Source organism: Trichechus manatus, unplaced genomic scaffold, assembly GCF_000243295.1.
Source record: "Trichechus manatus latirostris isolate Lorelei unplaced genomic scaffold, TriManLat1.0 scaffold00024, whole genome shotgun sequence".
In the NCBI taxonomy this organism is placed as follows: Eukaryota; Metazoa; Chordata; class Mammalia; order Sirenia; family Trichechidae; genus Trichechus; species Trichechus manatus.
In genome coordinates, this window is record NW_004443960.1 from 904,553 (window position 1) to 924,927 (window position 20,375).

At 64.2% G+C, this 20,375-nt stretch overlaps 1 protein-coding gene across 1 annotated transcript in view; it reads left to right on the forward strand.

Moving 5' to 3' along the window:
• Positions 1-15,844: 15,844 nt before the first annotated feature.
• Positions 15,845-20,375, forward strand: part of CACNA1H (calcium voltage-gated channel subunit alpha1 H) — a 31,582-nt gene continuing 27,051 nt past the window's right edge. The window contains exons 1-7 of the mRNA XM_023728541.1: positions 15,845-16,270; positions 16,508-16,641; positions 17,033-17,130; positions 17,347-17,506; positions 18,750-19,068; positions 19,271-19,363; positions 20,013-20,375. Of these exons, the coding sequence (XP_023584309.1) occupies positions 15,845-16,270; positions 16,508-16,641; positions 17,033-17,130; positions 17,347-17,506; positions 18,750-19,068; positions 19,271-19,363; positions 20,013-20,375 (1,593 nt within the window). The remainder of the gene's footprint in view (positions 16,271-16,507; positions 16,642-17,032; positions 17,131-17,346; positions 17,507-18,749; positions 19,069-19,270; positions 19,364-20,012) is intronic.

Here is a 20,375-nt window from a genome sequence, read left to right on the forward strand (position 1 = left end):
TGGCATCTGAGTGCGGCTCTTTAGGGGCCTGGGAGAAGAACTTCGGCGGGTGGGTGTAGGCGTGTGTGGAGGCTGTTACCTGGGGCACGGCCGAGGCCACAGAGTGTTGAGAAGGTCACTGGGAGGCCGCAGAGGTGGCTGAGAGGTCAGGGCGTGATGTGGCAGGGGGTGCCTGAGAGGCAGTGGATGGGGAGCTGGAGGGAGAGATGGGATCCCCACCGGTGTGGGGAGGGGGCTGGGTCTGAGCCCTGGGGTCCTGGGGACTTTCAGTCAGAGCCTCGGTGGTGGGTGGGAGAGACCAGGGTGCTCATGAACGCCCTTCCCCAGCGTGGAAGACCCACCCCCGCCAATGGACGGTGACTCGCCTAGACCCTGGAGGGTGTTTCCTGCAGGCCCGCCGCCCTCTTGATAACTGTAAAACAGTGTTTCTCAAACTCATGGGTCCTGGGGCCCCCGACCCTCACAGGTAACACCGAGGCCCCGGGGGTTTCGTGAGTGGCTGTGTCTCAGTGTGTACCTGCTTAGGATTTAAAACGGAAATCTGAAAACTGTCATTTACTAATTCATTTAAAAATAACAACAAGGAGCCCATTACATGGTAACATAAATAACACTTTTTTTTAAATGAAAAAATGACTACTTCCCCCAAACACAAAGATTTCGTAAGCATAGTGGCAATGTGTTACAATTTTGTAAGGCTCTCGTCTGCCCGGCCTCACAGAAGAATCCGGAAGGCAGCTGGGCTCTCCTGCCTGTTTCTGCGTTTGGTCTGCTGCGCTATCGCACGCCTGGAAGCTTCTGGAAACCCCACTGTGCACCTGTGGGGTGTCAGGGTGCCCATGAATGGTGTGTGAGCATGGCTGGACAGTGCCTGGGCGGGCGTCGGGCTGAGGGCCTGACCGCTGCCCCAGATCCCTGGGCCTGGTCCTGCAGCGCAGTCAGTGAAGGGTCATACCGGGTCACCTCGGGCAGGTGGGCACAGGCCCTCCTGGAGCCCACCCTCGGCGCGCCACCTGGGGAGTCAGGAGCCTGGGGAAAAGGAGTAACACCCTCCAGCCGCCAAGTGTAAATTTAGCTCCCCCTGCAGATGTGGGGGGCTCCACCACCTCCCTGCAGAGGGGCTGCTGGCACGTGATACCCAGCCACAGGCAGACGCAGCCAGCCGGACTCGAGGGGGAAGCCGTGATGTGGGAGGAGGGGGAGACAGACCCATCATGCTCAGCTCAGGAGCTGCCAGGGTGGGCTGTGCCCGGATCCCCTCCCCTAGGAGGCACAGGGCCTCTTGGGACGTGGAGCAAGGCGGGCAAGCTGGGCAGCGGAGGGTCCCGTTGTCCGAAAAATTGACTCAGGCGGGTCACAGAAGCCTCCCTCCTCCTGCCGGTTTCCAAGAACTCCGCTCTGATGGACATAATGGATCGAGCTATTAGGGGATCGATTGGGGAGCAGGTGGCTGGAGGGGCGCCAGGCTGGGCGGATCGACCCGCTGCGTGGCCACGAGACTCCCCAGGGCCCAGGTCTGTGGTCCGTGCAGGGGAACGGGCGGGCGGCCATCAGGGGCGGCACGCAGGGGACGGGGAGGCTGCCAGGAGGCTGGCCCTGCTGCATGGAGATCTACTGCTTGCACAGCCGTGTGTGTGCGCACGTGTGTGCACTTTGTGTATGCGCACATGTGTGCATGTGTGTGCACGTGTGTGCATGCGCCTGTGTATACTTGTGTGTATGTGCTTGTGTATGCATGTGTGTATGTGTATGCACGTGTGTGTGTACGCGCGTATGCATGTATGTGTGTGCACGTGCGTGTGTACGTGTGTACATGTGTGCGCGTGTGTGCATGTCTGCGCATGTGCGCATGTATGTACGTGTGCACACATGTATGTATGTGTGCGTGCGTGCGTGTGCGTGTGTGTGCGTGCGTGCGCGTGTGTATGCATGTGTGTGCACGCACGTGTGTATGCATGCGTCTCCTTGGGGCGAGACCCTACTGTAAGCCCAGGGCCCCCCCACAATGTAAGGCCCTACTGTGTGCTCAGCCCTGAGCCCACAGCCCCTCATGGTGTGAAGCCCTGCTGAGTGTGAGCATTGAGTGCGTGGCCTACTGTGTGCACGCAGACCAGGTGGCCGGCCTACCAAGTGAAGCCCTACTGTGTGCAGGACCTCCAGTCAACCCTGCTGCGCAGGAAAACAAGGTGTGCTCTGAGGGGCCAGGACGGCACCTTGGCCCCGTAGACTCAACCGCCAGCCTGGCCCAGTGCCCAGGAGACATCATGGATACCTGGCTGGGTCTGCCTGTCAGACGCTGTGGGGCTGGGTGAGGCATGGGGGATGGTCTGTGGTCCAAGGAGCTCAGGTGGGGAGGGGCCTGCCTCCTTAACTCAGGAGACAGTGACTGGGGCCCTCGACGCCAGGTCAGCAGCCCCCCACCCCCCACTCCACTCTGCCCAGCCACCGCAGGCTCCCTGATGTCCTGTCACACTTCCACCACGATCCCACCCGGGGGCACTTGCCTTGCCCGGACTCTCCCCAAAACCTCCCGAGGCTCACGTCCCTGTTCAGGCCTAACGCGGCCCTCACCCCCTCCCCTCGCCCCGCGTCGATTCCCGCCGTGGCACCTCTCATCGACATACCTCCCTGCCCCCCTCTCTGGCTTGGCGAAGGCCGGGCCCTTGTCTGCCCACTTTTATGTCCAAAACCAAAAAACCACACCCACTGCCTTGAGTCAATTCCGACCCATAGCGACCCTATAGGACAGAGTGGAACTGCCCCATAGAGCTTCCAAGGAGCAGCCAGTGAATTTGAACTCCTGACCTTTGGGTTAGCAGCCAAGCTTTTAGCACTGTACCACCAGGGGTCCCTTTCATGTCCAGGCACCTGGGGAGTAGGAGGTGCTTAGTCATGAGAGAGGGAGAGGAGCCTGTAGGCTAGTCCGCGGCCGGCCTGGAGAGGGAGCCCTCGAGGCGGGCTTTGAGGGGTGAATAGGAGTTCTGCCAAAGGCAGGAAGGTAGACGAGCATTGTAGGTGGCAGATGGCGTGGGACAGGTGCTGCAGTGACCCCCTTCCTCCCGTTGGGCCCCCCAAGTGTCGCCACCCCCCACAGCTCCTGGGCTCTTTGCCCACCCATGGTCTTCCTGGCAACCGTCCAGGGACCAGTGCCCTCGGTGGACAGAAGGGGAGTCTTCCACCCAGCCTGGTGTCCCCCGCCAGGTCACGGCTCTGCCCGGGCCCCTGCCTCTGCCCCCGTGTGGCTGCCACCGTGCCGTGCTGTTTCTCGTTCCTTGTCATGTGGGCCCGCCACATTGAACGGGATCTAAATGCAGTACTTCTGACTTCTCTGCAAATTGGCTGGCATAATAGCTCAGCTGGGTTCTGGGCCTTGAGAGTTCCAACCCCATTAGACACAAATAATGTGTCATTTGGAATATTTGTGCGGGCACCGCCCGACTGTGCCTACAGCGCATGCCGCCGTGCGGAGCGCCAATTAACGCCTGAGGGGGCAGTGCCGTCACCTGGTGGGGGGTCTGCCCCCTCGGCTCAGGACGTGGGGTGCTCGGCTGCTGGCGTGTCAGAGGCCTGTAGCTGCCAGGCCCTGCTCCGAGGGACCAAGAGGCAACGACCCCCAGCCCACCTGTGCTGCCCGTGCCGGGGGCCGTGCCGGGTCCCTGCCCGGTGGGGTCCCTCTGCGCCTGTCTGTGTTTGCACGACGGGGCCCCCCGACGTCGTCCCTCTCCGTTGTTGGTCCTGATGGACTCGTCTCATCCTTGGCCCTTGCGCCCCGCCCCCCCCCCCCATAACCCAGGGCTGTGCTTTTTGGTCGCTTCCGCTGCCCTGTGAGCTGGGGAGCCATTACGGTATCGTGGGAGTTACAGGTGGCCTGGGGGTCCAGCCGCGTGCAGTGATGTCCATCCAGGTGCCTCACTTTTGACCTCGGCCACCGACCCGGGGCTGCTCCAGCAGGCAGGGGTGGGTTAACGCCCAGTGTCTGGACGTGTCGGAAGGTTCTGGACGCTGCCGGTGGGGTGATGACCTCCCGCTTACCTTGGGGCCTGTGAACCACCTCCCCAGGGTACCTGCCCGCATGCCTGTTTGTTTGGTCCCCCGATAAAGGGCTCCCTGCAGCCCGGGGGCCCCCCTGGGGGTCCTCGCCGAGCTGTGGAGTCTGGCCTGATGACGGTGCTGGGAATGGTGAGTGGGTGTCTGGGTGGGCCCAGGATGCAAGGCTGCCGTGAGGTTCGGCCTGCTCTTCTGAAATGAGAGGTACTAAAATGCTGCGCCCCCAAACTGCTGCCTGGGGTCTCCCAGGAGGGTGGCCCCGTCCGTGTTTTCCCGGTGCCTGGGGTCTCCCAGGAGGGTGTCCGGGTCCGTGTTTTCCCGGTGCCTGGGGTCTCCCAGGAGGGTGGCCCCGTCCGTGTTTTCCCGGTGCCTGGAGCGTTCTTCAACACCAGAGGCTTGGGAAGACGCCGTGGGGCTGCAAGGAGGGGTGTCTGGGACCAGGTGCATGGGGGCTGGACTCAGGGTCTTGGCAGCCGAGTCGTCAGGCCTGCCTTCCGGCCCTGAGGCCTGGACTGTTCCCGATGGCTGGGAACATCCTTCTGGGGCGTCCTTCCGGGGTGGGGCCTGGGTGGGGGCTGCAAACCCGCGGGGCCGTGGGAAGAACAGGCAGCCTGTTCCTCTCTGACACCTTCTTTTTGAATAAATACTTGGTTGTCAGGCAACGCTGTTGGGGGAGGGGTGGTTTGCAGGAGGAGGGACTGTGAGGTGAGGCAGAGGGTGCCATCCGCGGGCGGCCGCCTGTCCTGTGGCTGTGCATTGCCAGGCTGCGGCAGACAGACAGCACCCCCTAGCCTGTACCCTGTGCCCCGCGGCTCGGGAGTCACATAGGCGGTACCCACACGTGTGCCTACCGTGTACGCCGTGTGTGCCTATGGGGGAGTCAGGCCGCACATGTGCACGGACACGTATGTGCACACGTTACGTGGCTGCACCCCAGGATGCTCTGTGTCTCCGGGGTCGCTGCGCAGCCCAGCCAAGTGTGGAAAGGCGGAAGGACTCAGACCCCTCTTGGGCTGGGAACATTGAGGACAGGAGCCCCAGCACCTGAACTCTAGACCCACGGGGCACAGCGTCTCGTCCAGAGGGCATTTTGCTAATAGTGGGGCTGGCTCTGGGCCCCCGCCCGCCCTCTGGAGCAGGAACCCCTGACGGGGTGAAGCGGGCTGACTGAACTGGCTCCGTGAGCCAAGCGCAGCCCTGGGCCGTGGGAGGGTCCCGCTCAGCTGGCTGGGCTAGTGCCTGTCCAGGAGGGAGGACAGGCACCCCCAGCCATGCTTGTGGGAACAGCCAGCCAGCCGCTCCCCTGGGCGGGGCTGGCAGAGTGCAGAGGGGACTGCGGAGACAGCTGGGCCTGCCCCAGGAGTGCTGTCTGGTGAGGGGCGCTTTCTCGGCCTTGGCCTTGCTGGAGTGTGAGGTCCCCCTCTGGCTGCTGGGTAAACACAGACAGGGTGGGGAGGAGGGAAATAGGGGCAGGACAGAGATGGCCAGGCTGGACGGGGTGGGCTGGGTGGGGAGGGGCAGAGCGCAGCAGGGATGGAGAGCTGTTGGGGGTGGGGGCAGTGAGGACCAGATGGGGGCCAGGACTCTTGCCCCTCAGGTCTCCAGGTAGGGTCCACTTGGGACCTGGGGTGAGGGTACCTCCTTCCTCACCCTCCAGACAAGGATAGCCCTGGGTGCCCCAGCATCCTGGCCCTGTGGGACGGCCCCATGGGAGAGCCCCACAGGACTGCCCTGCCCCTCACCCCATCATCCCTCGCAGGAAGCAGCGGCTGGGCTGCCGGGGGTGGGGGGGGGGTGGGGAGCAGAGGCAGGGGCCAGCTCCAGGCTGAGTTCCCATGGAGGGAGCGTCCAGGCCCTACAGGGTCGCTAATTCTGGCCTCAGGCAGCTGTGCGCGGCACTGCAGTTATTTCTGGCCTGGAGAATTCCAGCCGAGTGGGCCCCACAGGCCTGTCTCCGGGGGACACCTCCCCAGAGTCCCCTGCCAGCTTCATTCCCTCTGCCCACGCCTTTCCCTTCTAGGGCCTGGGGTACGTGCAGGGCCCTCGTTTGGGGAGCCAGATGAGCAGGGGTGTGGCTGGGAAGGAGGCCTCACCTGACAAGCTCCCTCTTTCGCTCCCGGGACAAAGCCAGCCTGAGCAGGGAGGCCCCATCCTAGCAGCAGCTCCCTAGTCCTTGTGGGAACCAAGCCCGAGCCGTGACCTGGAGATCATGGAGATCAGTCAGGGAAGTCTGAAAGTACTGGGAAGAAACATGGCGGGGGGCCAGCTCCACTTTTAGGCAGGACCGTTCGTGGGGACACTCGCTGGCCGTGGTGCACGCCGCCACCAAGTGGCTGTCAGGGTCTCTAAGAGGCTTCTGAGTCCACACAGCCAACTTCCCGCAGGCACAGTGACTGGAGGGGTGGGAGCAGGTACTTTTCCACTCAATTATGCATTGAAAAGATCCCGACTCGAGCTCTTTATTAGGAGCTAAGCAGGGGCTTTAGCACTCTTCCTAATTAGCATGGTTTTTTTTTAAAAAACTGCACAATCAGAGGGAGCTGCAGGCATGTGCTCAGCTCCACGGTGTCTGTGAGTGAGCGCATCCTCTAGTCCCGGCAGGGGGAGGATTTTCCTCCCTGAGAAGAAGGGAGGTTCAAGGCCTCCGGGATGTGCGTGCACGCGTGTGTGTGCGCACGTGTGTGAGAGCACGTGCACATACGTGCACAGGGGCAGGCAGTGCACACAGGCCCACACATCCACACCCTTGCCCAGGGCACGTGCCAGGTGGCACTCCTGCCGTGGACCCTGGTTCGCACACATGTACACGTGGCTCCAGCCTCGCTGTGTCGGGTTTTGTGTGGCATGTGCCGACCGCACCCTGGGATTTGGCTGGGGCCCTACCTGGCTGTGCCTAAGGGAGGCTGCCCTCCCTCCTCACCCCCCATGACAGATGGGCACAGACCCCATCTCCAGGGTGAGAACAATGTGTTGCCCAGATTAGCTTGTGATTACAGCCGGGCGGGGGCGGGGGGCATCTGTGCCGTAAGCTGCTCTCACAGACCGACGTGGCCCAGGCCGTGGCAGTTGAGGGTCGGGGGCTGTGTAACAGGAGCTGGGGCCTCTGTGGGGCGGGGGTGGTGGTGGGGTGGTGAGTGTCAGCCCACCTGTACAGGTGCCAGCCCACAGCCACCACGTGAGGCGGGAGACCCGGGCCTTGACCACCCAGAAGGGGTTTATCAGCTGCTCACCCAATCAGTACTGGGTCGGGAGAGTGGGTTTGGTGCCGGCTAAGGGTTGGGGGCCAGAGCCAGCCCTAGTGAGGCTCCAGGACCAGGTGGGATTTGAGCAGAGGCAGGTGAAGGACGTCCCCAGAGGAGGGGAGGTTGTCCGGGAAGGTCTCCCGCAGCCCCAGCACAGGGAAGCTCTCGGAACATGTCCTTGGGCCCGGGGTGAGGAAGAACATTCCGGAAGTGGGAGCCGCCCGCCAGCAGGGTGATGGACTCCTGTTGTCCAGTGGTGAGCTGCACCTCGGGCCTCCCAGGAGGAGGGCCCCTCGAGACGCTCCCAGGGGCGGCCAGCACCCCCGCCGTGACCCCTCGTCCCCAGCCGGCCGGCGGGAACAAACAGCTCCATGTTTGGCCAGCTTCCCCCAGCCTCCCCGCCCCTGCCTGAGCCCGCGCCCAGCGTGAGTCACTCAGGCCCAGGGTGGGCAGGCTCTCAGCCACGTTCCCTGGGCCAGGCTGGGGGCGACTGGAGCACTGTGGGGCAGGGGAGGGCGGCTCCCTGCTGTGGGGTCCCTTGGAGAAAGCTGGGGGTCACCGCAGAGATGGAGGATGGTCGGGTGCAGAGGCCGGGAGGGATCCTGCAGGCGGGGGTCCCACCGGTGGGGCCACAGGAGCCAGAGTGGCTTGGACAGGGTCAGGGGCCACCAGGTGCCCCACTGTTGCCCTGCATCCCCCCGCATCACACCTCAGTCCTCTCGGCCTGCTCCCGACCCTTCTGGGGGTCCATGCCATCTCCTCGTGACCCGGGCCCCTTGCCTGGCCCTCTCCTAACGCTGTCCCGGGCAGCCTTCACGCCTCGTCTGTTGAGGACAGATGTGAAGGTCAGTCAGAGACCCCGGTCCCCATGGAGGGGGGGCCGGCCGAGGGGGCTGCAACACTGAAGGTCCTTGGGTGGTGGACTCTGGATCAGCTGCCCCTCCCTGTGACCTCAGCCTGCAACCTCGGCCTGCAAGCAGCAGGGACGGTGGGGGTACCTCTGCACCCGCACTGGCCGGGTGGTGACGTTGTAGCAAGATGGGCTGTGGGAGGGGGACAGCCACAGGTACAGACGGATGGCGAGGTGGGCTGTTCTTGGAGACGGGGTCACTGGTCCCCGTGCGGGTTGTCCTTCAGTGAGAGGAAGGACAGGGGTCTCCTGATGACCCTGCTGGGCGCCATCGAGTCGATTCGAACTCATAGTGACCCTACATGACAGAGCAGAACTGCCCCTTTGGTTTTCTAGGCTGAAATCTTCATAGGAGCGGACCACCAGGTCTTTTCTCCTGAGGAGCCTCTGGGTGGATTTGAACCACCAACCTTTCAGTTAGCAGCCAAGCGCTTAACCGCTTCTGCCACCAGGGACTCCTCCTAATGACCCTGCAGGGCCACTTCACGTCTCCTCCCTTCAAAGTGACCTGCCTGCAGCCCCGCCCGTTCCGCCCTTCTTTCCGGGACACCCCACCCCTCTCCCCGTGTAGACCCTCTGCGTTGGCTTCTTCAGTGAAGGAAGCTGGAGACTCAGGGTGTGTGGGGGGCTGGGCTGTGGGGATCCTGGGCCCAGCAAGCTCCCTGGGGAGTGAGGGGCCGGGGATCCCCTCCCACAGCCCCCTCCCCTGCCCCCCGTGAGCTTCTGAGCACCGCCGCCGTCTGCTCTGCACTGAGGTTCCGGCTCACCTTGAGCGCGCTCGTCACCACGGCAACAGCCTGGGGGAGGAAGAGGAACTTCCTGCCATTAGCACATCCTGGAGGCTGGGGTAGCCGCCTCCCTCTCTCCCTAGGAGGCCCCTTTGGAGGCCCCTAGCTGTGATGACCACGTTGGGGGGTCAGGAAGGCAGGGGTCAGCTCTGGGGTATGGAAGCAGGTACCTCAGGTATGAGGCCACGGAGGGGCCGGAGCGAGGGCTGAGCTGGGGGGCCCAGAGGGGACACACTGAGGCCAGGACCAGGGGCAGGGGATGGTGCATGTGGCCTGACAGCCATGGGGGGACGGGGGCATCCCCTCACATGCGGTGGCCCCTCTTCTGTCCCGGTGCTGGGGTGGGGGGGAGAGCTGCAGATGGAACATCCTGCCCCAGGCTGGGCCTGGATCGCCACAGCAGGAGCCTCAATTAATTAATTACCTTGCTAATCGGTTAATTAATGGGAGCGTGCTCGTGGGATAATTGTCCTCAGCCGAAGGGGAAGGTGCGTCCACCCTGCGTGGCTGCGAGGGGCTTTGGGCAGGCCGGCCGCACCTGGGGCCACACCTGGCCAGGGCAAGGCCCGAGGGTCCCCACTGATGCTAGGTGGGGAGGGGCGGTCTGTGGAGGCAGCTGATGGCTGGGTGGGCAGTGGAGCCACACCTGCAGGCAGGTACACCTATGAGTGGAGCCCTGGATGGGCCTGGCGACCCCGTGTGAGTATGGCCTTACGCCACCTTGTCCACCAGGGACGCGGGAGCTGCTGAGGCTCAGACACACATAGGGGTTGGCGGGGGGTCTTGACCAGAGCCCACGGTCTCGGTGCCAGTCCCTGAGGGCCTCGCCTGGGGTCCCTGTCTGGGAGGGGCTGGCTGACCAGAACCACCTCTGGTCTGCATGTCTCCGGGTCAGGAGGCGCTGGCGGTAGCAGGGGACGGCATCTGCCCTGGGTACGGGACAGACAGACGGACAGCAGGAGACCACGGGGGCTTCTGCAGTGGTCGCAGTACAGGACGGTGTCGCTGCTCCGGCACAGGCTGCGGCCTGGGTGAGGAGGGCTGACGAGAGGGAGTGGGGTCCGTAGTCTCGTGGCTCAGAAGACGAGGGGACAGGCCCTAGGTTGGTGCTTCGGCAGTGCCCCATGAGGGGGAGGCAGGGACGGCTCGAATGTGGGGGGCTCTGCCCCCTCCCTCCCGTCCACTCTGCCGTTCAGGATTTGCCTTGATGGAGCTTAGCCAGCTGAGCAGATTGTTCTAGAGGGCGGGCGGAGGGCCGGGGGCCCCTCAGAGCCCCTAACCCTCCCTGACACCACAGCTCAGTGACGTCAGTATGGTTTCCTGACACAGCCTGCAGGACACCTTGTCTGTGGGGTTAGAGCCTAATCCCCCTGGCCCCCCAGCATGGGGCCACGTGGACCACAGAACCAGAAGAGCAGGCCAGCAGCCAGGCCTGGAGACCCCTCCCCTCACCCGGGGCGGGGGGTTCCCCTGTCTCTGTCTCCCTGGAGGAGCACCGTCTGTCCTGACCTTCTTCCCGCAAATGAGCGTCCTGGGCCAAGGGGGAGGGCGAAGCGCATTGAAGGCCCAGCACAGACGCTCCACTGAGATGAGCTGCACGTCCAGGTGGGGGGACCGGGAGTGGAGATGCCTCGCGGGAGGGGTCTGCACAGGCCCCTTAGGAAGTACCACCACCCGCATTGTACAGATGGGGAAACTGAGGCTGGAGACACAGAGGGGCGTGGTAGAATTTGGGTTCAGGCCCTTGTCTGCCCACTCAGCCCAGGCTCAGTGTCACCAGGGTGGGGACCCAAGCTGCCCCGGAGACCTGCCTGTTAACAATGAGGATTTGGGCTCGGGTGTCCGGGACCACACTCCAGGCCACACTGTCCCACCCTACGTAGGCCCGTCTGAGGACCCCCCGCCCTGTCCGTGGACCCTAGGGCCACTACCCCTGGTGAGATGGGATTTCATGGGACTTGGGTGCCCTGTGGGTGCCGGCAGCCTCTGATGTCTGCTGAGCCGCCCTGACCCCCCCACCCAGGCTTCCACGTGTACTCACAGTGGTGCAGCCCTGAGCTTTCCACTGTGGGCATATTCAGTGAAGAGATGGTGCTGCTGCCCAGGCCGCCCCGTCCCAGGCCAGCCCCTCGGGCAAGGCGTCTGCCCCACCTTCAGAGGGGTGCAGGCCTCGAGGAGGGGCATGGTGCCCGCTCCAGGAGACCCCTGGGCCCCCGCAGACAAGAGGGGGACTCAGCGCTCTTCACTTAACTAGCTGGCCCGGGTCCGGACGAGGAACCTGATGTGGGCCGTTTTCTCCCCATTCCCTCCCATGAGAAAGGTGGATGGATGACATGGTTTCCCATAAAGGCATGAGAGCAGCCGGCACCATGTTAATCCCTGGTGGGGGGCTGTCTGGGTGAGCCCCCTCCCTGGCTGTGTCCCCCCCAGCGCCCCATTACAGTTCCTCAGGGTGCTGCTTCAGCACCACGGACAGCCGCTTGGCTCTCCCCCTCCTGCACGGACCCTCCTCCCGCGTCAGGTGTATGGGAACTTGCCCCTTGGAGGGCACCCCAGCCATGGCCCAGAGGCATGAGAATGCTGTTCCGTGGGCTTTGGCGGGGGCCACTATGGCTGAGCCCTTGGGTGTCAGGGGAGCCGGAACGGGAAGGAGGGTGGGCCTTCAGACCACACAGGAAGGAGGCCTGGGGGCTAGACCAAAGGTAGCACTTCCCCCGAGAGATCCCTGGGTGAGATGGTTCTCTGCCGGCTGATGCCTGGGCCCGCAGGCCAGGCGGACAGCCTCGGTGTGGGGAGTTGGCTCTGCGTAAGGAAGCGCACAGGCCGGGGGTTGGGTGGGGAGAGGCAGCGGGGTCATGGCTGATGCTGTGCTGGGAAGGCAGCACGTGGGGGGGCTCTGAGTGTGGCACATAGGACTGGCGGTGTGGGCACAGCATGGGGGGTCCCGAGACAGAGCCTGTGCCCCTGCCACTGAGGAGGTCCCTCAGACTGCACCCCAGTGAGCAGCCTTGTTTCTCATTTGTGAATTCCCCAGCCTGCCTGGGTGGGTTGGGCTGGCCCAGACGGGGGCCCTCTGGGAACTCCCCACCCAGGCTAGACAGCGGGGCTCTGAATGGTGGGGGGCAGTCTGGGGTCCCCGCCTGTCTGTCTGAAGAACGAGGAGCATCAGTGAGGTTCTTGAGTGAGGCCAGGGGCATCAGAGAGTGGGGGGCAGTAAGCACAGGGCTGCTTTCTGGGTCTCGACTGTGGGGCAGAGCCTCCCTGGCTCCTGGGGATCCCATGGGAAGGGCTGTCTCTGAGCTGCAGCCCCCATGCCCTCCCCCAGCCCCCCGGAACTGGGATGTCCCTGGCTGCCTGCCTTGCCACCAGGTCCGGGCAGCATCCACGTCCCCTCCCAGTGCCAGCACACCGCCTCCTCCGGCCGCACGTCAGCCCAGCTTCCTCGCACCTTGAGTGGAAATCAACTCTGATTAGCAGAACTTGATTCAAAACCTAGAGAATTTTTAATTAGAACTCGGCAAACCCATCTGTGTAATTAAGGCTCTCCAGAAGTCCCAGGGCTGGGAGCTGCGGGTGGCCGGGCTCATGTCCTCAGCTGTCTATGGAACATGACTGAAGAGCCGGGCCGTGGTGTGGAAGGGGACCTCCACCCCTCGTTGTGTGGAGGGAGCTGGCTAGGCATGTGGCTGGGTGGCCTTGTGGTCTGGCAGCCCCTCCTTGGGGTAGTACAAGCTGGGTGGCTAGGGGTCTGACCCAGGACCAGGTGCCCAGCTGTCTGGCCAGGCTGTGGAGGCAGTGTGGGGAGCAGGCTTAACACCCGCCCAGTCCACCTCCTCTCTGCACTGTCAAGGGACTGGGCAGGGGTCTGAGCAGCGCTCAGGTCCCTGTGCAGAACCCCTGAGGCTCCGGGCACTGTCCTTCCCTGTGAAGGCCCAGGTGGTCAGCTTGCCAGACGCTGGTTCCAGGACCCCGGCCAGGCCTGCCCCCTCCCCAGCATCCACCCTGGTCAGCCCAGGAGACCCCACGCCTCCTTGCCTTTCCCGGCCTCGGCCTCAGGGTCCAGCCCCCACTTGGCACTCGGGGAGGCCTTGTCTAACCTCACCTTGGTGAGAATCTTGGGGGGTTGTGGGGGTGGAGAAGCGGGCAATGGGCCAGCTCTGGGCTCCAAGGACTCTTGGCAGGAGGCCGAGTGCAGGGCAGGCATGAATATTCATCACCCGGTGAGAAGGGCACCGTGTCCCCTGCGGCCTCCAAACGGCCTGGGAGCTCCTGCAAGAGGGCCTTGGGGGTGGCCTCAGAGTGGACACGGGGCTGATCTGGAGAAATCAGGCCATGGGTCAGAGACGTCAGGAGGCGGGCTGAGCCCTGGGTCAGCGGAGGACAGGAGAGCTGGGAGGGCTGGGGGCTGACGTGAGGGCCTCTCAGGCAGGGGTGCTTTTGCGGGGATGGAGGGATGGGGGCTGACATGGGGCCTCTCAGGCAGGGGTGATTTCGGGGGGATGGAGGGATGGGGGCTGCCTGGTGAGGGAAGGGCATGCAGAGGAGGAGAGGGCCAGCTACGGACGGGCTGCATGTTCCCACACCCCACTGGATGGATGGGCAGAGGGAGGCTGAGCCACCTGCAGCGGCCAGCTCTGGCCAGGCCCCCTCTCCCGCACGGCCACCCTGCGGGACGGGTGGGGCTTTCTGCTCTTCACAGCCTTTGTGCTTCTCCTGCCCAGTGGCTCTGTTTAACCAAGAAATACAACCCCCCACTCCGGGAAAATTACAGCCCTGCAGACATGCAGAGACAGGCCCTCCCCAGAAAGGTGCTCACTGCCCCAATTAAGGGACAGAGGCGCCACGCCGGGAGGGCCAAGCCCTTGGTGCTGGACCAGGGGGGCTCAGGAGGCCAGAGAGGCCAAGTGCTGGGTGCAGGGGTGGAGGGGTCAGCTTCCAGGGTCTCCTGGTGAGCACAGCGGGGCAGGCGTGGCGCCTGACGTCCAGTCTGAGCCCCGCACTGCTGCGTCCACCCGGGTGACCTCCAGCAAGTCACCACCCTCCCTGGTTTCCTCATTTGTCAAGCGGGGTGGTAGCGGCCGCATAGGGTCCCCGGCGAGTGGATGGGTGTGGAGCTGGGCTCGGATTTGGGGCTGTTCTTAGCTGAGGGCCTGTGCACGCTCCCTCTGCCCCACCCACCAGGAAGGACCTTGACCCAGAGACCTGCAGCCCCTCACCCGGCCTCTGCCGCCCCTTGTCTTCGAGCGCTCGTGCCTGGCCCAGGGCTCAGCGGCGCGGCTGGTCTCTGTTTTTCCGCAGCCCAATTACCACAGAGGCCCTTGTTACCGCTGAACCCATTAAGTGTAATTACGAAGCCCTCGGTGGGAACGTGTAATTACATGTGGTTGCGTGGAGCCACGTGGCTGTGTGTGCTGGCGGCGCTGTGGGCCAGGCAGAGGCACGTGTCCCGCCGGCTGGCCCACCCTGCTTACACCTGTCCCCATGGGACACCCTCAGGGGGCTGGGGGCACGGCTTCTTGGGAGGCCTTCCTCCTCTCAGCAAGGGCCAGGCCTCTGGGGGGCTGGGGCCTCCCTCCCCCTGGAAGAGGGGGCGCCACAGAAAGTCAGATGCCTCGAGTGTGCGCAGGACCTCTGGGGGTGGGATGTGTCCTGGTGGGTCCTGGCTGGGGGCGTGGCCCGGCAGCGTGTCATGGTACAGGGAATGCCCCCCAGCTGCGGGGAACCCCGTGCCTGCAGCTGCACTGGTGGGTGTTTGCATTTTCCTCACGGGTGGGGAACCCCAACTCAGGACCCCCACGTAGCCTAGTCCCCATCAGGGCTACCTGGGGCCTTGCGTCTGCCCTACCTGCACCCCATTTTCCTGGTGAACCACCCAGGACAGGTAGCCCAGGTTGACGGTGGGCATGGGGGCCAGGCTGCTGTCAGGGGCAGCATATGGAGCCATCGCGCCACCTGGCGGCCACTCCCAGAATGGGCGGTGTTTTCACCCACAGCAGTGCAGAGTGGTAGCCAGGCTCCCTGCCTTGGGGGCGCCTTGCGGGGCGCACCCGCAGCACGTGCAGGCGGCGCCCATGGAGATGTGGGTGTGCATCCGTGAACAGACATGCAGGAACGTGCCTGCACATATATCTGCTTTTCCAACGTGTGTCAGTTTAAAGGTGTGGGCCCCCTTCCCCAGCCCCTCTCTGCACTACCCACTCTGCGGGTGGCTGACTCGGCCTGGCCATCCCCCCCTCACTGGGACCCTGAGGACCCCAGCCCAGGCCAGGTGCTCTGTTGCCAGAGCTGTCCTTTCGGGGTCCACCTTGGGTAGGATGGGGTGGGGGGCACCCTGCCACTGCTGGTTCATGCTTCTGACCCTACTCGGGGGTCAGAGATTGGAGGATGAGGGTTCATTAGAGGATGGGGGTGCATGGGAGGGTGGGGGTGTGTGAGAGGATGGGGGTGCATTAGGGGATGGGGTGTGTGAGAGGATGGGGTGCATTAGGGAAGGAGGTGCACGAGGGGATAGGGGAGCACTAGAGGATGGGGTGCATTAGGGGATGGGCTGTATTAGAGGATGGGGATGCTTTAGGGGATGGGGGTGCACTAGGGGATGGGGTGCATTAGGGGATGGGGTGCACTAGAGGATGGGGGTGCATTATAGGATGAGGGTGCATTAGGGGATGGGGTGCACTAGAGGATGGGGTGCATTATAGGATGAGGGTGCATTAGGGTATGGGGGTGCATTAGGGGATGGGGTGTGTGGGAGACGTAGCCCTGGGAGGGAGGGGGTGAGCGGAGAGCCTGGCAAGGGGCAGCAGCTGGCCTTGGCTCCCATGCGGAGCCCCTCTCTGTGCCTTGGTTTACGCCTCTCTATGCAAGCATTGGTGGCGGGTGTCCAAGGGCCTGTGGTTGGGGTACCCACCTGGGGTGAGAATTTGGGGAGAGGGTGTCATGAGGGGCCTGGCCTGGGTCTCCTCACTGAGCCACAAGCGGGTCAGGGGGCTCTGTCCTTTGGTGCTCCGTGCTCCGGCGGCACGCGGGACTTTCGGGGTTGGCACTCGGGAGAGGAGGGTCTCTGCCTCGAGGGGGACCAGGCCTGTGGAAGTGGCGGGGCGCTGGGGGCAGGTCCTGGGTCCCTCGTACCTTCCTCTTGCCGTGGATCCTTAACTCGCACGCCCGCCCGCACGTGGTTTGAGCACGTCAGCATGCTGGTCATCCTGCTCAATTGCGTGACCCTGGGCATGTTCCGGCCCTGCGAGGACGTCGAGTGCCGCTCAGAGCGCTGCAACATCCTGGAGGTGGGGTGGGGCAGGGGGAGGGAGGGCGTGCGGCCGCGGGAGGGGAGGGGCCTGCAAGTGGGAGGGGTAGGGCCCCCCCGCGGCCGGGAAAGGGCGGGGCGGGGAAGCCCTTGGGGCGGAGGGCTGGGTCGCGCGTGCGTCTGTTAAGTGATGTGGCTGTCCTGTCTCAGAAGGATGGCCCCTGGGCGCGTGGGGGACGCAGTTCACCGCTCTAGGGCTCCCTCTGCCTACCCCCAGGCCTTCGATGACTTCATCTTTGCCTTCTTCGCGGTGGAGATGGTCATCAAGATGATTGCCCTGGGGCTGTTTGGGCAGAAGTGCTACCTTGGCGACACCTGGAACAGGCTGGATTTCTTCATCGTCATGGCGGGGTACGCCCCCCCGGAGGGAGGGGTACGCCCTGGGAGGAACGGAGCAAGGGGGAGGTGCGCAGGTGGGGTCCCTCTAGGGTAGGGGGAAGCGCCTCAGGTGAGCAGACATGGGGCAACTCGTGCAGTGTGAGGGCTCCCCAGCGTCGCCCGGCGCCCAGCCCCTTGCGGAACCAGGCCTTCCTGCGGGTGTGGCCACATGTCCCCCAGTCCCGTGCCCTTGACTGGAGAGGGGCCTGCACGGAGGAACATCCTGGGCGGGGGCAGGGTCAGGGGGGCCTTGGCTGGGGGCAGGGGGCTGCCCAGCCCTCCTGGGAGCCGCGGTCGCAGAAGAGGGGGTTCGAGCTGAGGTCGGGGGGGTCAGAGCCCCCTTCTCACCCTCGCACCCCCCTAGCATGATGGAGTACTCCCTGGATGGACACAACGTGAGCCTCTCCGCCATTCGAACCGTGCGCGTGCTGCGGCCGCTCCGCGCCATCAACCGCGTGCCCAGTGAGCGATCCCTCCACCCTGCCCCTCGGCCGGCACTGGGGAGACTGCTTGGGCGGGGGGTTCTGGTCCGCACTGGGGCGCAGCGGGAGTCCCAGACCGGGTACACCGTCCCCACCTGGCCCTCAGTGGGCATTCGAGACCCACGTGTTAAGTGAGTGGGGGGCGGGGCATCTGGGAGCGTGGGGAGGCTCACGGTCCTGACCCCTGTTCCCCCAGGCATGCGCATCCTGGTCACGCTGCTGCTGGACACGCTGCCCATGCTCGGGAACGTCCTCCTGCTCTGCTTCTTCGTCTTCTTCATCTTCGGCATCGTCGGCGTACAGCTCTGGGCCGGCCTGCTGCGCAACCGCTGCTTCCTGGACAGCGCCTTCGCCAGGTGCGCAGGCCCCAGCCCGCCCTCCCGGCAGGCCACGCCCCCCGTGAGGGCACGCCAACTGGGACAGCGCACCTACCCTGCTGGCCCCACCCAACCGGAAAGCCCGGCTCACTGAAAGGCCCCACCCACCTGTAGGACACGCCCACCAAGCAGGCCCCGCCCCTGGCGGGATGGCCCCGCCCCCAGCAGGCGGAGCTCTTCCTGGAATACTCAGCGCTGAGTTGAGGGGGTTCTAATTTCTGGGTCCTCGTGTCATCTCTCTTAATGCCTGTCTCGATCTCTCTCTTCCTTCTTATTTTTCTGCTCATGTGTCTATTTCGTTTATTAAATAATACTTTATTGTGTTTTCGGTGAAAGTAAATCAGGTTCCCAACTAACAATTTTCACAGTTTGACGTTGATGTGTTTGTCTCTTTCTATACATATATTTTTTTTCCATTTTCCTTTTTGCTTTTCTCTCAATCTCTATTTTATGTTAATCTGTTTTTGTTTTTCTCTCTCTGCTTTTCTGTCTCCCTGTCTCTCTTTGCCTCTCTCTAGCCCTGTCTCTGTCTCTCTGTCTCTCTGGGCATCCAGTATCTGGGGCTGCCCCCACCAGAACTGGTACTAAGGGGGATGAGGAAGTTACGGCAAGGTGGGGGCTCACTCACACACCTGCTCAGGGCAGGTGGGGGAGGGCCCAGGACCCTACGGGGTGACCCCAGTAGTGTGTGGGGAACGCTGGGTCTCAGGGCCCTCCTCCTGCTCCCTGGGCGGCCCTCCCATCCTGGGCACCCAGGGAAGGGTCGTGACGCCCCACCCCTGACACGGGCCGCCCACTGGCCGCTGGCCTGGCTGGGAGCGCTGTAGGTCGAGGAAGGCAGGACGGCTGGGGTCTCAGGAGGCAGGTGGAGGGGGATCTAGGGGATGGGTCTGTTCTGCGAATTTTGGTACGCCCTCGGACGCTTCACCAAATGGTCTTTCCGACTCCGCTGACCGAAGCCCAGTACCCAGGTGGGCCCATTTCACGGGTGAGAGAGCAGGGTCCACGGGTGGGCAGATTCAGGCCCAGAGAGGCCCTGGCTTCGTGTCTCGTCCACTCCCAGTAGGTACCGCGCTGCTCCTAAAACACAGATTGGAGCGGACATGGTGGGGGAGGCGTGTGCGAGGTCCCCATGTGCGCTGAGGCACCGGAACTCCCCTGCACATGCGCACATGCCCCGCACGGCGTCCGCCCTTGCGGCCCTGACTTGGGCTGCCCGCAGGAACGACAACCTGAGCTTCCTGCGGCCATACTACCAGCCGGAGGAGGGCGAGGAGAACCCCTTCATCTGCTCCTCGCACCGCGACAACGGCATGCAGAAGTGCTCGCACATCCCCAGCCGCCGCGAGCTGCGCCGTGAGTGCACGCTGGGCTGGGAGGCCTTCACGCAGCCGCCCGCCGAGGGCGCAGGGGGCGCCAGCCGCAACGGCTGCATCAACTGGAACCAGTACTACAACGTGTGCCGCTCCGGGGGCGCTAACCCCCACAACGGTGCCATCAACTTTGACAACATCGGCTACGCCTGGATCGCCATCTTCCAGGTGGGCGGAGCCGGGGCCTCAGTTTCCCCGTCTATAAATGGCGCCCACGGTGCAGAGCCGGACCCTCAGGAGAGGAGCGTGCTGGCAAATGGGCTCTCCGCAGCATCGCCCTCATTGCTGACGGGGGAGGCGGGCCCCATGGGGGCGAGGCGAGGAGGGGGCAAGCGGCCCAGGTGCTCAGGGGTCCGTCGCCGCACACCAGGTAATCACGCTGGAGGGCTGGGTAGACATCATGTACTACGTCATGGACGCTCACTCCTTCTACAACTTCATCTACTTTATCCTGCTCATCATCGTGAGTGCGGGGGCGCAGGGCTCGGCTGGTGGGGGCTCAGCAGGTGGGGACTCGGGTGCAGAGGCTCAGCGGGCAGGGGCCCGGCCGGCAGGGGCTCGGCTGGTGCAGGGGCTCGGGCACAGACTCAATGGGTGCGTGCAGGGGCTCGGGCACAGAGACTCAGTGGGTGCAGGGGCTCGGGGGTCACGGGCTCGGTGGGTGCAGGGTCGAGACCCCTCTGTGTTGGGAGTGTTTGCCCCACGTCCTCAACCGCTTTGTGAGTAAGATGCCCCCCCCCCGTCCCTGGGGTCCCTCCCTTGCCCCTCCAACATCAGCTGGTTTCCAGCTCCATTCCAGCCTCAGTGGCCTTCATTGTGGCCCCCTTGTACCTGGCTGGGCCACGGAGTGGAGACACGGGCAGCAGAGACCTGAGCCTGCCCTTGGGGCGCCCCAGCAGGCAGGCAGGGGAGGCACAGGAGCCACCCTCCACAGTATACGTGTCCCCCAGAGGCACTGAGCAAAACAGTGACCCCACTTCCCACAGTGCATACCCACTGGCGTGCCCACTGCCAAATATCCAGCCCCAGCGACGGGGCAGCACACGGGGGCTCAGCAGGTGGCATCACCTAGGGCCTGCTCACCTGCTCGTCCGCCCGCCCGCCCGTCGCAGGTGGGCTCCTTCTTCATGATCAACCTGTGCCTGGTGGTGATCGCCACACAGTTTTCGGAGACCAAGCAGCGGGAGAACCAGCTTATGCGCGAGCAGCGAGCCCGCTACCTGTCCAATGACAGCACCCTGGCCAGCTTCTCGGAGCCCGGCAGCTGCTACGAAGAGCTGCTGAAGTACGTGGGCCACGTGGTACGGAAGGTACGGCGGCGTGGCCTGCGCCTCTATGCCCGCTGGCAGAGCCGCTGGCGCAAGCGAGCGGACTCAGACGCCGCGCTCCCCGGCGAGGGCCCCGGGCGGCGGCAGGGCCGGGCAGGCCGGCGCATAGCTTCCATCCATCACCTGGTCTACCACCACCACCACCAT